Source organism: Sceloporus undulatus, chromosome 3 (assembly GCF_019175285.1).
Source record: "Sceloporus undulatus isolate JIND9_A2432 ecotype Alabama chromosome 3, SceUnd_v1.1, whole genome shotgun sequence".
NCBI classification, from domain to species: Eukaryota; Metazoa; Chordata; class Lepidosauria; order Squamata; family Phrynosomatidae; genus Sceloporus; species Sceloporus undulatus.
In genome coordinates this window covers 172,920,685-172,943,750 of record NC_056524.1, presented here as the reverse complement: position 1 = coordinate 172,943,750, position 23,066 = coordinate 172,920,685, and the positions used below count along the sequence as shown (strand labels likewise).

The following is a 23,066-nucleotide window of genomic DNA, read 5'->3' as shown; positions in this document are numbered from 1 at the left end:
TCTGACCTGTCAAGAATACTGATTTGTTGACATTCAGAAAATAGTGAAAGAGCATTACAGGCTGCTGTATGCTCTTGTACCTAATGGAAGTGCTACAGATGGCCTTTCCCTGAATGTAAAATGTTATGGCTATAAACCTCCCTTCCCCAGATTTAAGCATGCTTGTTATGCCTATTAAAGTCATTGGGCTTAAGACTTGATATGCTAGTTTGGCAAGCAACTAGTAACGTGGAGATGGAGGTCCTGGATTGGGATTCACACTGCCATTGCTCAGATCAGGCATTTTCAAAGAGAAAGCTATGTTTACCTTTTTCAGCATAAAAAAAGAAGGATAGGAGTAAGAGAGAGGGAAGGAATCAAGCAGCACTTTTGAGACTTACTGAAAGCTCATGCTGAGATAAATCAGTCTCAAAGGAGCTGCTCCCTTAATATTAGACAGCAACCTCAGCAAAGATGCTAGAGAAAGGAGTTTTTAGCAGAGCCTGGAAGCATCACTTTTGGACAGCAATTAGATCCCCCCAGCCAGTTGTCTTCCAAAAAAAGAGGCAACTTTTACAAGTTCTGAAGTTGTCATCCAAAAAGTAACATTCCCAGCTCTGGGTGTAGAGTAGCATACTAGTCATTCACACTTTCCCTTTATTTCCTTCCTCAGGTTTGGACACCACCAAGGATCCCTGTCAAAAAGTTAAATGCAGCCGCCACAAGGTGTGCATTGCCCAGGGCTACCAGCGGGCCATGTGTATTAGCCGCAAAAAACTGGAGCACAGGTAAAGGAACTCGTGAGCTCTTATTCAGTCCCCGAGTGGAAGATACATGATTTGAGATATTTGCTAATGCTTAAGACCCTCAGGTAGACCCTGGGATACTCTGGAGAGGAAGGCTTACTGTTATCAATGTAGCACAACAGAAACCTAAATACAGTACTCCAGGGCAGTGCACCAGTGGCGGTCCCTGAGCTGTTAGCTGCCTGTCCCTGACATGTTTCCAGGAAAGAAAGAAACAATTACTGTATAGCTAAAGGGCACAAATTTAATGTTGGTCTCTAGCACATTGGGCACCAACAAATTACTTGTCCCCAGAGCAGTTAGACTGAGAAGCACTGCTCTAAGGGAGCATTTCCCATCCTTAGTTTCTTAGATTTTGTTGAACTAGAACTCCCATTGTGTCCAGCTTTTGTAGCCAATGGTTGGTGGATGCTGGAAACTACAGTTCAGCAGTGTCTGAAGTTCCATGATTGGCTAAAGATGGCTGCATAGCTTTGAATGCCTGTTGTAATAAGCTGTAAGAAACAGGTGCATTCATTGGTCAGAACCTGGGGACCATTTTATTTTTACTGAATGAATGAGTAGAACGTTGTTGACACAGTTTGCTTTATATTCTCACTAGTATATGCCCTGAAGTAAGAGGGCTACAGGCTTACTTTATTTTTTCTTCTTGAGCCCTTTGAATACCTTTTGGCAGCCAGGCTGGAAAGGGAGGTTATTAAACAAATAAAGATAAAGATGAAAAACTAGGGGCAGAGGATGTAACATTCCTGAGAGAGCAAGGTACAAAACTTCCAAATTAAAAGTCATTTTTTATGTGTCTCTTTACAGAGCTCTTCACTAAAATAATTTGTTACCATTAATAATGCAAAAAGGTATTAGTAACTTGTCATGTTACGCATTTGCTTTAAAAAGAAAAACCTCAGAATTGATTGAAACTGGAATAAAACATGACAAATTTAGCTGAAAATGCCTCTTCAAACGATCTTTGAAATTGAAGAGTTGGGATGTAACTAAAAATGCAAGGCCAGTTTTTAAAACACTTCTCCCTCATCTCCACCCCAGTTGTTCCCACTGTGTTACTTTTGAAATCGGTCTGCATTATGCCCTCATTGATGGAATAAAGAATAATAAGAACTCCCACCCCTTCCTCCATAATTCAGGGAATGTTGAATATGGAACAAAAGAGGGGTTAAAACAATATTTCTTAACAGTGTAAAGCTGACACTGGAAAATAAATATTCATTTGGAGGAACTGTGGCAGATGAAGGTGAAACTGTCACCATCTAAAAGAATTCAGTTTAGGAGGACATTGGAAACATGTATTTTATTTATTATGTTTCCACCCCACCTTTCCTCAGATGAACTCAAGGCAACATACACGGCTTTTTATTCCACTTTATCCTTACTCTTGTGAAATAGTACAGGCTGAAAGAGATGCTTAATGCTAATTTAAACTCTTTTTAGACCAGTTAAACTGCCATGCCTAAAAGGGGATGCAGTTGCTTGAGTTTCTGTGCTGAGCAGGGGGTGGACTTGATGACCCATAAGACCCTTTCCAGTTCTATGATTCTGCTGTTCTGTTAACTCATTACAGGTCATAATGCTTGTAACTAAAGTTGGCAGGTTGGATCCTGTCATTTTAATTATTTACAGATTTTGGAACTGGATGAGATACCATAAAGCCCCATCAGATAGGACGAAGGTAGCTGTCTTCTCTCACCTTCCAAACCAGAACTTCTGTCTGCAACTGTCTCCTACCAACATGGCTATTGCCCTGGCAGTGGAGGTCCAGGGGAGGCAGACAAAAACGTAACTCTGTTCTTGAGACTGGATGCACAACACTGCCTTGTGTTCCAAGATCTGTTAAGGATCAAAGTTACAGGAGCCCTGTCTCAGATCTAGTCTGGCAACCCTATTTGTAACCTGTTACTTCCAAGTTCTGATAAGCAGTGATGTTACTAAGTGTGGTGGGTGCACTTTCACCCGTCTATTCCCCCATCTTATACTATATCTTCTCTGTGCCAGCCTCACCCAACCTGGTGCCCTGGTGTTGTAATCCAGTGTATTTGGAGGATTCTGGTTAGTGGACTCTGTCCTATATTGTGAGCAGTTTCACCAATAGATTTCTGCCTCTTATATCATGTTAGTGGTGCAAGAGTGACATACTTTCTTGAGACTCTTACAGTTTTAATTCTCCCCTTGCCATCAGGATCATTTTCAAGCTTGAGGGTTAGGGAGGTTTTCAATTCCATCAGTTAGAGGTTGGAAAAGTTCCTGTCTTAAGACTACAACTCCCAGAATACCCAGCCCACATGTCTATTGGCCGTGCTGGGTATTCTGTCCTGAAAAATACTTTTCCAAGCTTTGCTGCAAATGCCAAGGAGAAGAGTGCATTTTATGCCTGTGACTGCATACAAAGTGAGGTTAAAACCTGTTCTGACATGCACTCTTGTTTCTTTCTCTTTCTCATTCGCATGCACATGCACAGAATCAAGCAGCCAGCCCTGAAAATCCATGGAAACAAGGAGAGCTTGTGCAAGCCGTGTCACATGACCCAGCTCGCATCTGTTTGTGGCTCCGATGGACACACTTACAGCTCTGTGGTGAGGAGAAAACAACTAACCCTGAAAATGAGGTGGGTGGCATAGAGTAGGAGGGGAAGACTCTCAGGATTCAAAAGATGACCAGGGTTTCAAGCTTCTAGCCTGCATGGGTATGGCTACTCTTCTGCAAGACTAGATTCCTTCCAAGGAAGCCAGGAGCAGCCCTACTACAAGGCAGAGTGAGGCACTTTCGGTTGCTATGAAAGGGCAGGAAATGGTTAGTTATTTTCTGTGCTGTTACCACTGGTGTCACTACTCATGGTGACAATGGTACCCCCTTCCAATAACTTGCTCATCTGCACCTCCTCCCCAATTTCCTGCCCCCCTTTCCAGATGTTACTCTTCTTTTGCCCCCCATCTCCAGCCACTGCATCACACCCTTACCTACCAACCCATTCAGGGTAGTTGGTCAAGTGAGGCAGTGGGAGGAGACCTAAGGGGTGTACGTTGTCCCTTCTTCTCCTCTGTCTCTGGGCTTCCTCTCACGAAAGAAAGCCTGGCAACAGAGCAATTGGAAAGAGTATACTGCTCCTGCACAGGTGGGTGAGAAGGGCCCAACCAAGTGTCACCCAGTGTGGTCCCCACTCCCTGCACTCCCCTAGTGATACCACTGGTTGTTACTGTATTTTACTGTGAAAAATAGGGACAAGGATCACGTAAAGATTTCCTGCCTTGAGTGCTGAAATAACTGGTAATACGCATCTTGACTTGAGTGGTTGTGGGAGGCAAGATGCCATTTGATGTTCTACCTCAGACAACAAAATTCTCAAGCCAACTTTATGGAATGGTGATGAATCTGCTCATGCAAATGTGATTTACTGGACTGAGGGGTCTGAAATTATGGCTAGCATCTGGCTAGTGAATTATGATGACCTGGGAGCCAGTCTGGTGTATTGGTTTGAGTGTTGGACTAGGAGACTGGGAGACCAGGGTTCAAATCCCTGCTTAGTCATGGAAACTCACTGGCTGACCTTGGGGAAGCCACAATCTCTCAACCTCAGAAGAAGGCTTTGAACAAATTCTGCCAAGAAAACCCTATGATAGGATCACCTTAGGGTTGCCATAAGTCAGAAATGACTTAAAGGCACCCAACAAGTTTGACTTTTGCCACCACAAGTCATCTTTCTGAACATTTGTGAAGGTCCAAATTCTTTACCAACTAAACAACAACTGACCAACCCCCCTGAAGCCCACATTTTCTCAGTTGCAGCCTCTTGAACCTAGCCATTTCCGTGTCAGTGAAGATCAGAGGAGCAGCACACAAGCATCAAGCTGTCTTTCTATGGCTGGATGCAGAGCAGTGGCTTCATCCAAAGGGACCTCCAGAAGCCCTGAAAAGTCCTGGCAAATGTCTGTCACTGCCTGTCCAACAATAATGGGGGTGAGCAAAGTGCAGCGCACCTCAGAATGCCTGAGCCTAGGTCCTGGAGCCCCCAGATACCCACTATTTTTAATTTTTTCCAGGCTGATTTGGGGGATGGGCTTTTTGCTACCCAAAGCTGCCTGAAAATGTGGTGGCTTCTTTCTCCTAACCTGCAAGAGCCCTCCAAATCTTCCCCCAAAATACCCAAAGAAGAAATGCCACCAAAATGGTCAAAATGGCATCTACAAGTGATATTATGTCACTTTGGGTGTGCTGAAATATACCAGTGCAGTCCACTAGGCAGGCATGGAGGGGGAAAATGGGCCTTGCCATCCCATAGAGTTTCTATCTCTGGACACTTGTCTGGTGCTACTCCTGCTCTCCACTGACTAGGAAACAGCTGACTTCAGAGAGCTGCAGTGGAAAAAAGGTGGTGTTTGGGTGTGGAGTGGACTGCAAAGTGTTGTACCTATGTCTCATAGCCACATCTCTCAATGCAGGACTGTGGCTTGCTTACTTATTCATTCATTACACTCTTATCATGGCACTCCATTTATTTACTGACCCATTTTATGCTTCCAATGAGCACATTAACCATGTAGGCTGGGAATGATGGGAGTTGAAGACCAACATATTCAAACAATATGAAGCTGGGGAGGAATGCTGTAACCACTACACTGCTCTGGCTCTTTGTGACTTCTCATACAAGTGGTTTGCTGTTCAGATTATTTGAGGAGGCATAAAACTAAACATTATGTAGTTCTCTGATTTTAAACTGCTCATCCAGGCTTACCATTAATGTGAGCTGCTGAACACATTAGCTGACTCTGGGTTTTCCTTTTCAATTTATTCCAACTCCTACACCTTTTAGAGAAGCCTAGTAGACAGGAAAAAAAGTTCACCTGCTTAATCTCTACGTGTGAAGTTGTCTTTAAAAACACAGGAACAGGTTACATAAAAACAGTAATCCCAGTGCCAAATTTTCACAAAATAAGACTCTTCCCCTCCAATCTATCATGGCCTATCTGTCCACTTTGGTTTGCTCTGGATTTTCCTTTGACAATTCCTGAATCGTACCCTTGTGTGTGACTGTGGGCCAAAGTATTCTCTCATACTCTAATCTACCTCATTTCAGACATTCAATTTAGGAAAAGTTCAGTTACCTGATTTATTAAGACTTCTTTACTGAAAAGAAAGGATTTGTGTTTCCTCTTTCCACATTTCTGGACCGACGTAGGGAAATCCACATTCTTCCACTGCATTTCTCTCATTTTTACGGAGGAAAAGCAGGCCTCTTCCCATCAGAAGTCCAGAAGTATGGGGGAGAAGCATAAGTCCCTTCTGTTTCCTCTTGATGCATCTTTTAAATGTCCAAAGCAATTCTCTCCTCTCAGGCTTAGTAACTTTCTCCACTTTCTTTTCTTGTGGTAGAGCTCAATGATGTAATAATACTCTTCCATCTAGAGTATCCACAAAGTGGTCCTTAGTGGTAATAGGAGCTACTCTGTCTCTTGTTTTTGCCTCCTATCTCTGAAAAGCCAGCTGCTTCTTGTGAAAACTATAAAGATGCCTCAGTCCAAACTAGGGCCCATTACAGACGAGCATAAAAGTACGTGCTCAGCATGTACTAGGGTTAGAAAGGGGCGTCCCTTCCAGACGCCCCCAACCCTAGTACGTGCTCAGCACGTACAAAATGGCGGCTCCCGTTCCACACGGGGGCTGCCATTATGAGGCAGCGCGGTTGTGACATAGTGGGGCCGCACGAGGGCGCCTAGAGCGCCCTTTCTGCGGCCCCAGAAGGAGCTCCGTTTCGGAACTCCTTCCAGCTTTGCGTCACTGGGCGCAGCCTTTACATGGCTGCGCCCAGCGATGCAGAGGAGAAAGGGGCCAAGCGGCCCCTTTCTCCTCCTCCCCGCCGTCGCCGGGGAACTCCAAGGACACCCCTTTCCAGGCCACGGGGAAGCGGCCTTTTGCCACTTCCTCGCGGCCTGGAAAGTGGCGGATCAGGGCCTCGGAGGCTGCTGTTCTGGCAGCTGAGGCCCCGGTACAGCGGGGAAAGGGGCAGGTGCAGGCCGCCCCAAACGGGCGATCTGTAACCCGCCCTCGGGAACACTTTGCCCTTTGGCAGTGCTAGATAAATATGATATATTCACAGGAACTGCAGAGGTGGTGTTACCGAGTGATATTAAAGGTAATCATCTAAAGATAACACCTCTGATCCTTTTGCTAATATGCAAACAAACACCATGTTATATCTAACCAATTAGTGAAAGTCCTCGAGGTGGGATAATTGGGTAATTTTTACAATTTTCAAGATGTAATTATGTGTAGGTGGGAATTTTTTATTTGTTTTTTGGGAGATGTTGAAGATCAAGCGAGAATGAGAAAGAGCGGCTATAATGGTCATTATTATACACTGCAGATCTCACAAATGTTATTGGTTTGAACATGCAGGGGATAAAATACATGGAGGTGATAATCAAACAAGGTTGAAGACATGCAATAGTTTTGAAGACCACTTAAGTGTATTTGAGGGAGCCTTACTTCTTATGGTGTGCCCAGACATTTCTTTGGTCCCAATGTCATTCCTATTCAAACAAGTCTGGCATGTTTTTGAAGCAATACAAAAGCCTTCCAGACTGAATAAATGGAGGCAAACCTTTAATCGGATGGGGAAAAATAGCCAAACTTACATTTGCCTCAGGCCCTGGTTAGAAACAACATCATGTGTTGATATGATGATGGCAGACCTCTGTGATTTTCTGGACACAAAGTGGTAATAATTGGAACACAGTGGATAGATTTGGATAACTGGAGCATGACAGTTATAAAGCATATTCTGGGGGGAAAAGAAAAGTAAAGAAAAAGAAAAAGAGACAATAAAAAGAAGGTGAAAAGTCTGAGTTATCTGACATTCCTTCCAAAGAAAGTGAGTCTTGATGATGGCAAAGTGATATAATTATAACATCAGAAATGCGTGTTTCATGTCTTGCATGGCATACAGTACAGTAAAACTCAACAACTCAACAGGGTAGTGTGACTCACTGACTAAAAGCTCATTTGGGTAGCCCCCATTGTGCTGTGCTGACCTACTTTTTTTGCCTTGAGGCTATTGCAATAAGGGAGCCAATTCTAGACAGAGTCACATTTAACTCTCTCAAGACAGTGAGTTTTCTGAGGATTTACTTTTGCCTCCCAGCTTTTCTGAAATGTACCTCAAGTCATTCCTGATGTATTGCCCCTTCTGCAAATTGGGGACAATTTCATATACCTCCAGAGCCTACTTGGGGCACGGGAAGGAATTCAAAGCTCATTACCACCAGTTGTGGGGCACAAGTGGTCATTGGATTGGCCTGTGTCATGGTATTTGGGTAAATTTTCATCCCTCAGGAAGGGTCATGAGATGTTCCTATTCGTATTTTTATATTGAACACTAACTAGGCAGTGTGATGGAGCAACCAATGAACACTTTGCCATACAGGTAGCTACAACTTGCTTTGAATTGGTGATTTGAACTTCCTCAATTATCTTTGGTGACTCACGAACCTTCACTATGGTGGCTGTATTTCCTACTTTACAAAGCTGTCTCTTGGAAATCATCCTCTATCTGAAGGTCTGTCCAGTCAAATCTAGTTTCAAGATTTAAAACAGGAGAGCTTCAAGTAGCCCAACACTACTTCATATTTTGCACCTGAATAGTAGACTGAGGATCATTTCACACTGCACAAATATATCACTGGGATGCTACTTTAACTACCACAGCAACAATTTATGGAATTTGGGACTGATAGTTGAGAGAAGGATACTAAATTTTTTTAGCCAGAGAGCTCTAGTGCCTCCCCAGCCTACAAACCCAGGATTCCATAGGATGCAGTCAAGGCAGTTAAAGTTAAATCATACTATATTAACTGTGTAGTGTGAAAGGCCTTTTAGCAAATATACACATTATCTGTTCTCTGTCTACCCTATTATGGTGAGATGCAGTATATTTCTGTTTCCATTGTAATAATTATTTCTGAAAGTATAGTTACACACATAATAGTATATATGCAAATTGTATGCAAACAGAGGCCAATTTATTTGATATGCATTATCTCTTATTTTGGCAATATGTATTCACTTTTCCATCAAGAGTCCACCTCTTCCATAGACCCTGTGTGATGTTGTCTCCCAACCAACACATGTAGGTTCTTCAAATGTACTGATTTTTCTTTTCTTTTTCTGCAACTGTCCCCCTTCCTCTTGCCCCCACCAAATCCTCCATCAGTTATTAAACTGTTTATAAAATTGCAGCAGGGCAGCTTGTGGCTGGGGAAACATTTTACAGTTTGCAAGGAAGAGGCAGCCAGTTTGTAGCCTATTATGCATCTAAGAATGTTGAAAAGCCTTAGCCTGATTAGTTCAAAACCAGGACACAGCAGGAAATTTCATTCGGGGAGATTAGCACTAAGAAGATTCATTGTTATTTGCTTTTGGACCCTGGTTGCCTGAAGAGTTAAATAACAAAACGGTAACAGGATCAGAAGGCTGGCCTGCAACAGAATCCTGCTCTTGCAATCTGCCCTTGGAATTCATAAGGGCCAACAGAAGGGAAGCTGTTGTTGCTGGAAGGTATGCCCTCAGATGTACCCATTTGACTGGTGTGTGCCTTGCCAAAGGGTAGGGACCAGCTTGGGGAGAAGGCAGAATGCACTCGATCAAATGTCCTTATGAAGGTAACCTCAGAGTCTTCTGTGTATCATGGAACGAGTTATCAGCTGTATATTTGGTGCTAAAATTCAAAATCCTGTGTTGCTGTGCAACCATTCCATGCTGAGACAAGCTGAATTTTGTGATTTGTGTTAAGTGCAATAAACAAATTTGCAGCTCTTTAATCATGAAAGAAGCCAGCGTGGTGCAGTGGTTTGAGCATTGGAGAATGATTCTGGAAAGCAGGGTTTGAATCCCTGCACAACCATGGGTGACTTTGGCTAAATCATACATTCTCAACTTCAGGAAACCCCATGATAGCATTGTCTTAGGGTTAGAAATGACATGAATACACATAACAACAACAACAATCATGCAAAATAGTGACAGTTGCAAAACCATACAAACATTTCTTCTGCTTTTGCTAATTGCATGAAGGGGGTCAGTTATACTGACATCCTGTTTTCAACAACTGGAAACCTTAGTCAACTCTCCTTTCCTCCCCTCCTCTCCCTCCCTCAACCCTCTCCTTTAAAAGATTTAAGGAGGAATTCCTGACATGAGTCACCAGATCCCATCTGATCTTGGAAGCTAAGCACAGTTAGTCCTGGTTAGTACTTGGATGGTAGACCTCCAATGAATTCCAGGTGCTGCAGGCTCTATTTCAGAGGAAGGAAGTGCAAAGCCACCTTTGAGTATTCCTTGGCTAAGAAAACCCCATTAAATTATTGGGGTTGCCATAAGCCAACAAGTGACTTGAAGACACACACACACACACAATCTTCTCTCCCATAAAGACAAGAAGCATTTTTTAAAAGGCTGATATTCTTAATTTTGTAGTGGTGGTAGTCTTTTCTTTGTTCTAGTACAACTGCAGCAGATGCAAAGTTTGGGTATGAAAAGAATCTCATTAAATCAAGCCACATAGTATGCCATTCTCAGAGGAGGATTCCTGATTCCTGTCTTTGTTAAAATATGAAGTGACATGGGAGATGGAAATAATTTGGGGGGGGGGGGGGGGAGTTGTTGGGTTTTTCCCCCCTGAAGCCATTTTTAAAAGAAAAAAATGGATTATGGGCTATTTTCTTTTAGATTGATAAAATATTTAACAAAAGATGCTCTTATATTTTCTTGCCCCAAGTTATTTCTAAAACTATGCAGCAGGTAGACGTCTGGGTAAAACCATGTACAATATGTCACATCATTGCAATTCCTGGGCCTGGTTTCTTTTTCGCAGTTCTTTTTTATGGGAATTAGTGCTTTATATCTGTTTCATGCTCAGAAGGACTAGAGAAGAGGAACTAATTTTCTTTGCTTTATTAATATTGATAATTTCTGTTTTTTATTTGGGCTTTTGTTTTGTTTTTTCCTGCTTCAATTAAACTGACAACACCAAAAAAGTGTATTTCAGGTTGAGCCCCATGCTAATAACAAATATTTTTAAAAAGCAAATTAAATTTACAATTATTATTTGAATAAACTATACATTTAATGTATCAGAAATAATTTTATGCCAAAGCATAAGGTAGTCCATATTCATACAGTAATAAAGCAACTTTCATTTCCATTTCATGTCCATATTTTCCAAGAATAATCTAGGGAAAGTTTTTTTTAAAATGCATGTCCTTAAAATTTCTGGAAATTTTACATCTGTAGTGTTTGTTTGTTTATTTGGTGCTACTCTTTCTTTCTGATTCTCTGGGCAGGGCCTGAAAGAGCAGCAGCTTTACTGTGCTCTTTTCATCCAACAAAAGAGTTTCTGGATCCCAGTTTCTGTGCTTTTCCTGGTCAGACACTTTAAACATGATTGCCTATGAGGGCAAGTGCTTCCTTTTGTTGTTTTTTGAGAGGGATGTTTTCAGTGAGGTTAACCAAGTCCTTTGTGGCTAGGTTAAAGGATCTGGACGTATATGGCCTGAAGAAAAGATGATTAAGAAGCAGTTGTAATAGCCAGTTTCAAATATTTGAAGGATTACGGTACTTTATATGGGATAGAACAAATTTGTTCTCAAATTTGTTCTCAAACAAAGTTTGCTTATATGTGTTTAGAACAGACTCCTCTGTAAGGTGGTGGGTTCTTTTTTGCTAAGGCAAAATTGAGTGTTAAGGAGAAACTGAGCCATCTAGCAGGGATAGCATAATAACGGATTTCCAGTGTTAGCAGGGAATTGGAGTAAATGGTCTTCGGGATGCCCTACAACTCTGTAGTTCTTTGGGTATGATTCCAGAAACAAAATAGCAATGCTTTCCACAACCCACTGTCACTTGGGTTGAGGACATAAATATATTGTCTGTATTTAAATTTTGTTTTTTATATCGCGTGTCATTTACATCCACACTCCTTGGTGCATCCAGATTGATTGAAAAGTCCCAGATTTTGTTCCTGTTCCGAGTGCTATGACCAATTTTATACTGGGTTAAAATAAATCTGGGGAGCAGGTATATAAAGTGATTGTACTGGGAGCTGGCAGAAAATATTCTGGGGCAAATAAAACATGTATGGATCTCCAAAATAAAATCAGGAAGAATAGGAACAAAATCTGTGATTTTCTGGCCTTTTCAATCAGTTTGGATGCCATTTAGCTGTGTGATAGAAGGTGTTTGTACTGATCTAATTGAGTAATTTAGGAAATGGTGGTCATAGCACTTGGAATCATCTTCTTACAAAATATATTATGTGTTTGTACATGGTTGTCCAGAGACTGCAGGAAATCAGGGATAAGTAGCTCAGTGTCCTCTAGATATTTGGATGGCAGATCCCAAAATCCCTGATCATTGGCTGTGCAGATTAGGGTTGATGGAAATTTTCAAAAACATTTGGAGGGCACATCACCTCCAACCTTTGCACTGAAGTGTGGATGACTCTTGTTCTTGATCTTAGGCATGACAGGGTTCCTTGCCCAAAGCTTTATGATTTCTGTTGGATGGGCCAGGCAAAGATTTAACGAAGAGGGGGACCAAATAGTGGGGGAGGTATAAGTGACATAAGATAAAAGTGGTTCACATCCAGTTTACCAGACTACCAATGTGCTAGCAGGGTCCTGGCCTTTGTGGTGTTGTTTTTCCTGGTTGGACTGACTGGTTAGCTTTCCGTGTTCCTCCTCTGACTGATCCATCTCTCTCTTGCAGTGTAAACTGGAGCAGCAAGCCTGCCTGACCAGCAAGCAGCTGACTGTCAAATGTGAAGGACCATGTCCATGTGCAAGTGAACACAGTCCCACCTCAGCCACAGATGGCAAACAAGGTCAGAGAGAGCTATCCTAAAGAATATTTAGAGAACTCTGTTCAATTACTGCTTCCCACCTCCTCCACAAAAAACTATCTTCTGTTGTATCAAGTGCCCCTTCTATTGTATTAACTACAGTCACAATAATAAAACAGCAGTGGTGTGGTAGACATGAGAGTGTGGCATTTAAACCATACTACAGGGCCTCCATTTTCTCTTAATCAAATGTCACTAGTCTTTTTGTGTTCTGAACATGCACAAACACATTAGAGGAAGCCAATATCCAGTCTCAGGCAAGCTGTTTCCCTCAGCAGCACATTTTGTGGTCCCATACAGAGTGCACTGCTACCATTTTGTTCTTTTCTGGGTTGGTGAAAAGATAAAAACTATATAGCATCTAGCCATATGGCTACTATCTACAGTAAGCCCTCTGTATTCACGGATTCTTCATCCACTGAATCAAGCATCCATGGCTTGAAAGTATTTTTAAAATATATAAATTCCGAAAAGCAAACATTGATTTTTGCCATTTTATATAAGGGACACCATTTTACTGTGCCACTGTATGTAATGGGACTTGAGTATCCATGGATTTTGGTATCCATGGGGGGTCCTGGAACCAAACTCCAGCAGATACCAAGGAGTCACTGTACTATATCAGATCATTGGGAAACTGCCTCTGAATCTATGCCATGGACAAGTAGAGTGATCAGACAATAGAACCACTAACCTGGGGATGGGGCAAGTAAGATCCAGTTTTGGCTACCACTGTGGCTGAAATTTAGTGTTCTAACTTGAGCAGTAATGATTCAGAAATTAGTCCAACATGTTTGCAGAAGCAAGTCACAGAAGAAAAGTTAGATATCATCCACATTGCAATGCCTGTTTGCAAATGGGGAGAGGGACGTTAGTAGATCTATTCTTTTAAAGCTAACGGTGACCCCAGACCTAGAATCGGGCATAAAATAAGAAGTAGGTGTAAAATGAAAATAACTAGGGCATTTAATTTTATTTCTGTGTACAACTGTCACCTGATCTAAAGAAATCTTAGCAGGCTTTTTTCCCCTGTATGCTGCTCTCTTGCAGTATAAAAGAAATGAAAGCAGAGTTCTAGAAAAGCCCAACAAGTATTGAAATTCATCCTGCCAAGGATATTACACACTCATAACTCATCCAAGTTAAGTCAGTATGCGTATTCTCACATCAGATGCTTTGGTGGAAAAATACATGTATTGGAAAGAGGTGTATCAGCAGCCATTTTAAGGCATATAGTTAAAAAATATCCAAGAAGAGCTGAACTGGCCAACTTCCATGGGTCTGGGTTAATTTATGGGAAATTATTTTGTGAAAGATGCATTCTGCCCTCCAGTAACAACTCTGACCAGAAGACATCAGAGAAAGTGGCATAGTTCATGGCAGCAACTGGAAAAGACCAAAGTTTCCGAACCATTTGCTTCAAGTGGATAAATCTCTCAGGTTGACACTTATCTTTCTTAGAGCTTGGGAAACTTGTCTTTTTAGAGTACAGCCCCCAGAATTGGCCAGCCAATATGGCCAATGGATATACTGGGGGATTCTGGGACTAGAAGTCCTAATAAATAACTTTTCCAAACTCCATGGAAGTTTCCACATCCCCTCTTGAATTTAGTACAACTTGAATTGTCAAGCTATTGTGATTCTTGCAGGGTCTAAATATTCTAAAGACACCATATCCCATTGGATCTTGGAAGCTAGGCAGGGTCAGACCTGGTTACTACTTGGATGAGAGACTACCAATGAACACTAGGTGCTGTAAGCTATATTCCATAGGAAGGAACTTGCAAAATCATCTTTTGAATATTTCTTACCTAAGAAAACCATGTGAAATTCATGGGGTTGCCATAAATCAACAGCTGACTTGAAGGCATGTTACTCAACTGTCTCCTGCTTTGGAGTGCTTAGTGAATAACTTGATATTTGATTTACAGAAACATGCACTGGACAAGACTTGGCAGACTTGGGGGATCGCCTGCGTGACTGGTTCCAGCTTTTGCATGAGAATGCCAAGCAGAACAACTCTGGAAGCACCGGGACAAATCCAGTGAATGGTAGGCAAATGGCAGCCATTGTTCTAAACAGAAGTGATTACTGGGGACTTCCACATCAGTGAGGCATTGAATCAGGTCTAAACTTTAAGGGAGCTATTCAAAATGCTGGACCTGTGGTGGAGACGGGCTTCAGCACATTGGATTGCTCCTTTAAAGTTATGATGAAAACTTGGAGCAGATTCACCACCCCATTGACATGAGAGCCACCAGCTGAAAACATATACAGTACATACACAGTCAAGCCTTGCATTCCACAACATGGCAGAATTGGGAAAATGAATTGTGTAATCCCTACAACAGTGATCCCCAAATTTGGTCCTCCAGATGCTTTGTACTTCATCTCCCAGAGTTCCTGGCAGTTGGAAAACTAACTGGGGCTTCTGGGAGCAGAAGTCCAAAACACCTGGAGGACCAAAGTTTGGGAACTTTACAATCTTCTTCTGTGTGGTCACTTTTCCAACTGCTGTCTTCTGTAGTTCAGGGGTGCGGACTAGGGCTTAATTGCAGTTAATTCTAAATACTTACCCAAATTACAAATCTCAGGCTTCCATAGGATAGACCCATGACAGCAAAAATGATGTGTAATGGCCACATACTCCTGGAGCCTGGAGAGCCTTCTGAAAGAGTGGTTTGCATTTCATTGTGGATGTAGAAAAGTGATGGTTCCAAGAAAGTGGCTTTCCATGGTGAACCTGACTTTTTTTCTCATTACGTCAAGCATGTTCACTCACTGCTGCTTTGAGGCAATGTGTGCCCCCCCCACACACACACATTGCCATCGCAGTGAGAGTACAACAAGGCAAACATTTTTTGCCTGCTTATTAAAAAGAAGTCCCTAGTCCCTGAGCGGAGCTGGCAGATTAGTCCCAAAGCACACATGGAGTGTGTGAAGTGCGATCAGTCAGGAAGAAGGTTGTTAGTTTAAATGTCAGTGAACAGAAACCACTGGGATGGATACTTCTCCCACTGGGATTGCGTTGGATGAAGTCAGCAGCACTAGCTGTGTTTCAGGCAGCTGCTCTTCAGCCACCCTTAGCGGTGTGCTTTCGTCCTTTGGCTTTTGTCAGTGGACCAATGAGCCATAGCAGCTTTCCACCAGCTGTTACAAGGTCCATCTGGAGCCAAACAGATGGACGCGTCATTCCACATTGTGAAAAGGCTAGGAAGGGAAGCAGGTGTAGTGGGGCAACTGCCCAGGCTTCGTTTCCCTCAATGGCAATTGGTTTTCCTAGAAGGACACTTTGAGGAGTGAACTCAGGGTGGCAGTCAGCACCGGACTTTCAATTCCTTTGAACAGATTGCCTCTAAGTTCTTCTGCCATAGGTGTAGTTTGCCTCCATGTTGGCTTCAGAAAGAGATACAGCATCACTCTGTGGGAGAATAGATTTGGTAGATGGGCCTTCAGTTGTTGACCTTTGCTGAAAACAGATGCATAATCGATTTCTACTTACTGAACAACAGCAGCTGGGGTTTTGATTCTATTGCAAAATATTAGACCTACTTGCATAAAATTCATTTCCGTATCCAAATTTGAATCCTGAGAAATCTTCGCATCAGTGACAGGAGATTACAGTCAGAATTCTGCATGTCTACAGGCTTTAAATAAATAAAATGACTGCGTCAAAGGAAAGCCAAATCCTGAAACCGTTTTAAATTATACAAATCAAGCAAGTTTTGCATAATAAATGTGGCTTTTTAAATAGAGGGTAGCAAAGCACTGTATGCTGGACTGAATGATTTCTGCTTGCCAATGAGGGAACCATTCTGTGTAGCTTCTGAGAGTTGGCCAAGCATTGCCTGTACATTTTTATTCAAGCCTGTTTTTATACTCATAAGGATTAGCTAGTTGCTTTATACAATAATAAGGGGGTCTTGCAATACCATATTGCAATGTATTATCACCTTCTCATAGAGGTATTTCTGTTCAGAATTCCAGCATGCCATGCCATCCTCTATGACAAGGATGAGCAAAATGCAGCCCATAAGCTTCATGCAGGCCTTCTGGGTCCTCTCAGGCTCTCTGGGATGAAAAAAAAAATGAAAATTAAAACAGCCATTCTCCCACAAAAAGTCAAAATAAATGCATAACTTCAGTTTACTAAAAATGGGGACCATGACAACATGGCTGGAGCTCCAGATGAACTGAAAATTGGGCAGTGTTGCCATCAGGGTTGCAGAGGTTGCCCACCACAGCAATAAACCTATCAACACTTGACTGGCTGAGTTAACTGTTAGAAAAAGTGTTAGAATGTTAAGATCCTCAGATTGCTAAAGTTTGCAGCCAGATTCTGCACCCATAGATTTGTGGAATACAGAGTGCTCTTATTATAACTTCACCCATTTGATGTATGTTGAAAAAACACAAAGGCACCTTTGTTTTGTCTCATTCATCTTTTCTGCTTTGTTGTTGTTTTGCACCATCTGCTTGCAGTGCTGGATAAGAGCCTGGTGGCCAGTTGCAAAGACTCCATTGGCTGGATGTTTTCCAAGCTGGACACCAACAGTGACCTTTTCCTGGACCAGACTGAGTTAGCAGCTATCAACCTGGACAAATATGAGATATGCATCCGGCCTTTCTTCAATTCTTGCGACACCTACAAGGACGGGCGTGTCTCCACCGCAGAATGGTGCTTCTGCTTCTGGAGAGAGAGTGCGTCAACACAAGGTTTCCTTCTGAAAGCATCATGATCTTTTGTGTTAGCAGCTTTCAGTCAGTTGGGTATTGTCATTCCATATGGAGTGCTAATCATTGTAGGAGACACTCAGACACATGCACACACTGTCAAGTTGACTGAATGCTTCTCCCACTCATTCATAGATGACACTGCTGCTGTCAGATTTCTGGGAACAAAGCTAAGGGCTTCTTGACAGAGATATATGTGTTATGTGAGCGCTGTGCTTAAATTGGTTTCGGAAGCAACTCAAAACAATAGTGATAGTACAATGCCAAGTATTTACATAGTGTTTTTCCTCCTTAAACCTGTAGTAGAGCAATCTGCTTTTACAGTCATCCCTCCGTTTTCACAGGGGATCCGTTCTGGACCCCCTTCTGTGAAAACAGAAACTTGCCAATATTCAAGCCCCTTGGGATGTTTTGATTGATTTTGTTGTAGTTGTGTTGTCATCGTTTTGCCTTATAGTTTGTTAACTGTAATAAAGGCTTTGATTGATTGATATTCAAGCCCCATTGGCTTGAATAGCGGTGCATGCTTGTGAGCGTGCACGACCATGGACACACGCCCTATTTAGTCCTCTTCTGTTTGCCCCCTGCAGATATGCAAGGGGCGCAGATTTCAAATGTGTGAAAATGGAAAGGTGACTGCATTTGTTTACTTAATATATTTCTATACTACTTCTCAGTACAAATCTTCTTGCCAGAGGGTGGATCATCGAGCTAAGAAAAAGATGGCATATAAAATGCATTTGATGAAAACAATATGCAACATTTAATACAGTTGAAACAGTAAAAGTGATAGTAGAGAAGGGAGGCCTGCATTCATTTTAGATGAGCCTCAAACGAAGAGGCCTTTTAAGAAGCTAGGAAAGGAGGTCATGACATAAGGGTTGGGCCACTGTCCTTATTACTCACAGATCTTATCAGCAAGACACACAAGTCCGGTCTCAATGGCGAATCTCAGTCTGTTCATATGGGTGCATGTGGGCCTTCAAATATATTGTCTCAATAATTCTCACCAGAAAAATCTGCAGGCTGTATGTGATCCCCTACGGCCATTTTTATTACAACATCCCTGGGGGTGATTTTTTAAAAAAGAAAATTACCCCTAAATGCATTGTAGGGAGCATAAGGAACCTTTTGCCAGATTTTGGGGCTTCCCAGGCCATTTTAGGTCCAGGAAAGGCCTTTTTGTAAAGCAGAAAGTATAAAAGATGTGACTTCCTGTCATTTTCTCTAATTAAAAAAGGCCTCTGTTAATCTTAAAATGATGCAGAGAGGCCCAAAAACATGGTGAAATTTTTTTCTCTACCCGATAAGACGTGTTTGGAGGGGAATGCTTGGTTTTCTGTGGGCTATACAACCTCCAAGGTCTGCAATGGAATTAATGTGGCTGTCTATTTATACCCATATTTGTCCCAATACAGGACCCAAAGCAGTCCACAGTTGCCCACCCTAGTCCTATAAGAACCCTGAAAAATAGACCCGTGCAACTGTCAGAAGCTGCTGCTACGCTGCACAATTAATAAAGCTTGACACTGCTTTAACTGTCATTACTCCATCCTGAGGAATCCTCAGACTTGTAGTTAGTTGTGGCAGAGAATGCTAAATATCTCACAAAACAACAACTCCCATATTTCTATAGCATGGAGCCATGGCAATTAAAGCAGTGTCAAACTGCATTAATTCTGCAGTGTAGATACAGCCAGAGACTGAGGATGTGCCTGGGGAAAGTAGCTTATATGCCTGGCCTAAGTATTCTGAAATGGTTTGTCAGTGATAGTATGGATGGAATGTTTGCTTTGGATTTTACAGAGCCTCCCTGTCTTGTCGAGCTGGAGAGGATTCAGATCCAGGAAGCAGCAAAAAAGAAACCTGGTGAGTCTTAGAAATGTGGACTGGGGAGACAAATATTATTGGGTTGGTAGGACAGGTTGGTGGAACAGTTCTCATTCTCTCCTAACATTTTAAAGGGTGCATGCTGGCATGTGGTTATCTACTAGATTTCTTGGTTCCATTAAATAATAACAGTGTATAATCTGGGGAGAAAGTAGATCAGAATTCATGGCAGGACATGGTTATATATTAGGAACCTTGTTCCATCAGTTAATAATTCCATCTGTGTCTGTGTGTTTGTGTTTGAAGTGTTCAGGGTGCTCCACATGGATCATACCTGGGTAGAAAATAGATTAGAATTCTCTGTACATCTCTAGTCATTTAGCAGTAAATCTGCAAAGATTTCTAACTCCCAGTTAGATAATGGCAACAACAAAATTATGTTTTGTGTTTTTAAATGAAACGTTGTTCAGTCGTTTTTTTAATCTTTTGTATAAATATTTTTGTAACTGTAACCTGTTTTTAAATGCTTGTGATCTGCCTTGGAGCTATACCAGGAGAAAGGCAGGGTATAAATTAAATAAATAAATGCAGGTTGAGTCTTCGTTATCCGGAAATCTCAAATTCGAATTATTCCAAAAACTAGAAGTTTTTTCATGGGTGGTTGAGATAGTGACACCTTTGTTTTCTGATGGTTCAGAGTACACCAATTTCGTTTCATGCACAAAAGAATTTAAAATATTGTATAAAATTACCTCAGGCTATGCATATAAGGTATATATAAAACATAAATGAATTTTGTGTTTAGACTTGGATCCCATCTCCAAGATATTTCATTTTGCACATATATGCAATTTGATATTCCAAAGTCCAAAACACTTCTTGTCCCAAGCATTTTAGATAAGGGAGACTCAACCTATAATATAAATATAAATATTTCTCCAACCTAAATTAGGCTGCTGTAGTGAACAGTGCTAACCATGAGCAGCCTTCTCTATACAGAAGAGCCAGTGTGGTGTAGTGGTTTGAGCTTTGGACTATGACTATGGATATCGGGGTTCAGTTCCCTGCTCAGCCATGGAAAGTCATTGGTTGAATCACACTCTCTCTCAGCCCCAGAAGACCCTGTGATAGGGTTGCCATAAGTTGGAAACAACTTGAAAGCACACAGCAACAAATCAGTACTAGTGCCAAAAATGCTTAGGTTTCAAATGTGTTCTTTCATTCTAATGATGCATCTTTCATGCCTGGCTCTGGCTGGTATATCTTCTCTTAACAAAGAGTCAGATCAGACAAGCATAAAGTTTGCCCAGCTGTAGCACACATTATATCATTCCCTACAAGAGTTCTGGATGGCCCTTGTGGTCTCTTCCAACTCTATGATTCTATGAAAGTGGGTCAACCAGTCTTACAACCATGATGTAGTAGAGGCAGCTAAAGCTGAGAGGCAGCAGCTTTGTCAAATGTGTTGCTGAAGAAGGATGCAGTTTGAACAGAGAGCATCCAGACTTCCACAGCCGTTGTATGACACAGCTCTCTGTCCAGATGGTGAGACATGTTGTTCATCCATTTCTTAGAGATGAAAAAAAATCCCTGCCAGTTTCATATTCATGGAGTTTCTCAATTTCTCACTGATTGTTTTCATCCCATTGCACTTAAATATCAGATGCCAGACTCTCTTCCTTCTTTTTCACACGATAATTGGTGCCTGTCTCAGTGTACATGTTTCAAAATAGACACATTCTTACATGCATGTTTTCCCTAGCATGTGCATTTTGCACACACTTTTGGATTGATTATACTTTGAAAAACTTTGAAATGTACACATTTTAGATATGCACATTTTTTTAAAAAAGGGAGACTCAATTTTGTGCACATTTCCTTCCCCCTACAAAACATCCCGCAAGCCTTCCTTGGAAATGTACAGATGCATTTCCATTCTGTTTTCAGCCTCTAGCAGTACAAAATTCCTTCCCTATCCCTTTCATTTCTGCGAGGCCAGCTGAATAAGGAGCCAGTTCTTTGCTTTCTTGAACTATGATGAAGTGCCCCCTCTGATTCCACGTACAGTGCATAAAGAGCATACGGTAGTCCTTTCAGAGTAGACTGGAGTTTTAATGCCAGCCTCATTGTTTGAGCCTTGTCACACTCTCATTGTATTAGGGGGGAATTCAGTTTTCATGACCTGTCTCACTGGCCTCTAGACAAATACGTTTTTATTATGTTACACCTCTGCATTTCACCCCATGGTGAGCTGATTTTAGCTGCTCAATCTGGTTTGACCGATTTTCAAAGAGGCATGCTTAAAAATGAGTATGTGGGTGTGAATGTGGGTGAGCTGGAGAAAAACGGTTTTAGGTGAGTTGAGAAAGGCTTCAATCACTGTTGTTTGACACACACATTTCTCTTGTCTTACTGGCTTGGTAGGCATTTAAAAATGGAATCAGCATGATGTAGTGGTTTGAATGCTGGACTAGGATCCCAGAGATCAGGTTTGAAATCCTTGGACAATCCACACTCTCTCAACCTCAGAGGAAAGCTATGGCAAACAAATCTTGCCAAGAAATGCCCATAACAGGTTTGCCTTAGACTCCAGCCTTCTGTAGTTGCCCACCCCTGCCTTACCATCAGAAATGACTTGAAGACAGAACAGCCACCAGGCTTTTAAAATGTACAAAACATACAAACCTGTTTACAGGTCGCAAAAGTGGGTGGATGAGGACACTCACTACCAGCTGCAAAATCTTTCAGATTGCTTTCAGGTCTCTCAGGAAATTATTCTTCATTTCCTGCCTGACTGAGTTGACATAGAGGTTTATCAGACACGAGTTTTTGGCAATTTTCCCCGCCTATCGCGCACTGTTAGCATCACGAACGTTGCGCAATAACACGAAAGCGTGATGTTCTTCCAGACGCCATTCATTTCTATGGGAGCCCGTTGCGCAACGCTCCCGTAGTTTAAGCGTCATTCCTCCCCCTTTTGGGCATTGCGGGTAAAAGTGGAAGCCAGGCCATGGTCTCCCGTTATCTTGTGAAATGTGTTGCAAAATGGTTTGGTGTAGTAGGCAGCAGCGCAACGTAACGCTAAAGTTACTGATTGCAAAGTTCCCATGATGCTGGGCTGCTTTTTGACCCCATTCCCTTCCGGTGGCCTTCCTTCCTTTCCCCCCGGGGAAGGGGGGGTGGCTCTGTCTTGCATGAACACCTAGGAGGCTTCCAATGTAAGGAACCCCCGGGGTCATGCACTCCAGCACCTGGGAGGCTGCCCCATTCCTCTTTCCTGCATGGACACCTGGGAGGCTGCAAATGAAAGGGGTCCCTAGGGGTCATCCATTCCAGCCCCATTCCTCTGCCCTGCAAGAACACCTAGGATGCTAGAAATTTAAGGGTCCCCTAGGGGTCATCCATTCCAGCCCCATTCCTCTTTCCTGCACGGACACCTAGGAGGCTGCCACTGAAAGGGGCCCCTGAGGGTCATCCACTTGCATATTCAAATGGGCATGCGTGAACATACATGTATGCGAATATATATATAACTATATATATATGTGTGTGTGTATGTGTACACACACACACACACACACACATATATATATATTCAAATGGGCGCTTTCCCCAGGGGCCCATCTGCACCTCCCCTTCTGCCTGCCACCAATCCCATCATCCACTGCCTTTCCCCAGGGGCCCATCTGCATCTTTCCATTCTGCCTGCCACCAATCTCGTCATCCACTGCCTTCTAGGCCCCCTATCTGCCTCCATTATTTCACCTGCCACCAATCCCATCATCCACTGCCTTCTCCTATGCCCCCTATCCGCCCCC

General features: G+C 42.3%; 1 protein-coding gene across 4 annotated transcripts in view; it reads left to right on the top strand.

The window, feature by feature from the left end:
• The window catches only part of SPOCK2 (SPARC (osteonectin), cwcv and kazal like domains proteoglycan 2), a 108,090-nt gene that overhangs the window by 71,464 nt on the left and 13,560 nt on the right, over nt 1-23,066 (top strand). For 2 of the 4 annotated variants that reach the window (XM_042459637.1, XM_042459636.1), the window contains 6 exons: nt 653-767; nt 3,256-3,370; nt 12,552-12,666; nt 14,616-14,735; nt 17,167-17,400; nt 19,225-19,287. In XM_042459637.1, coding sequence (XP_042315571.1) covers nt 653-767; nt 3,256-3,370; nt 12,552-12,666; nt 14,616-14,735; nt 17,167-17,400; nt 19,225-19,287 — 762 coding nt within the window. The remainder of the gene's footprint in view (nt 1-652; nt 768-3,255; nt 3,371-12,551; nt 12,667-14,615; nt 14,736-17,166; nt 17,401-19,224; nt 19,288-23,066) is intronic. The other 2 variants (XM_042459639.1, XM_042459638.1) reach the window with 1 other exon arrangement.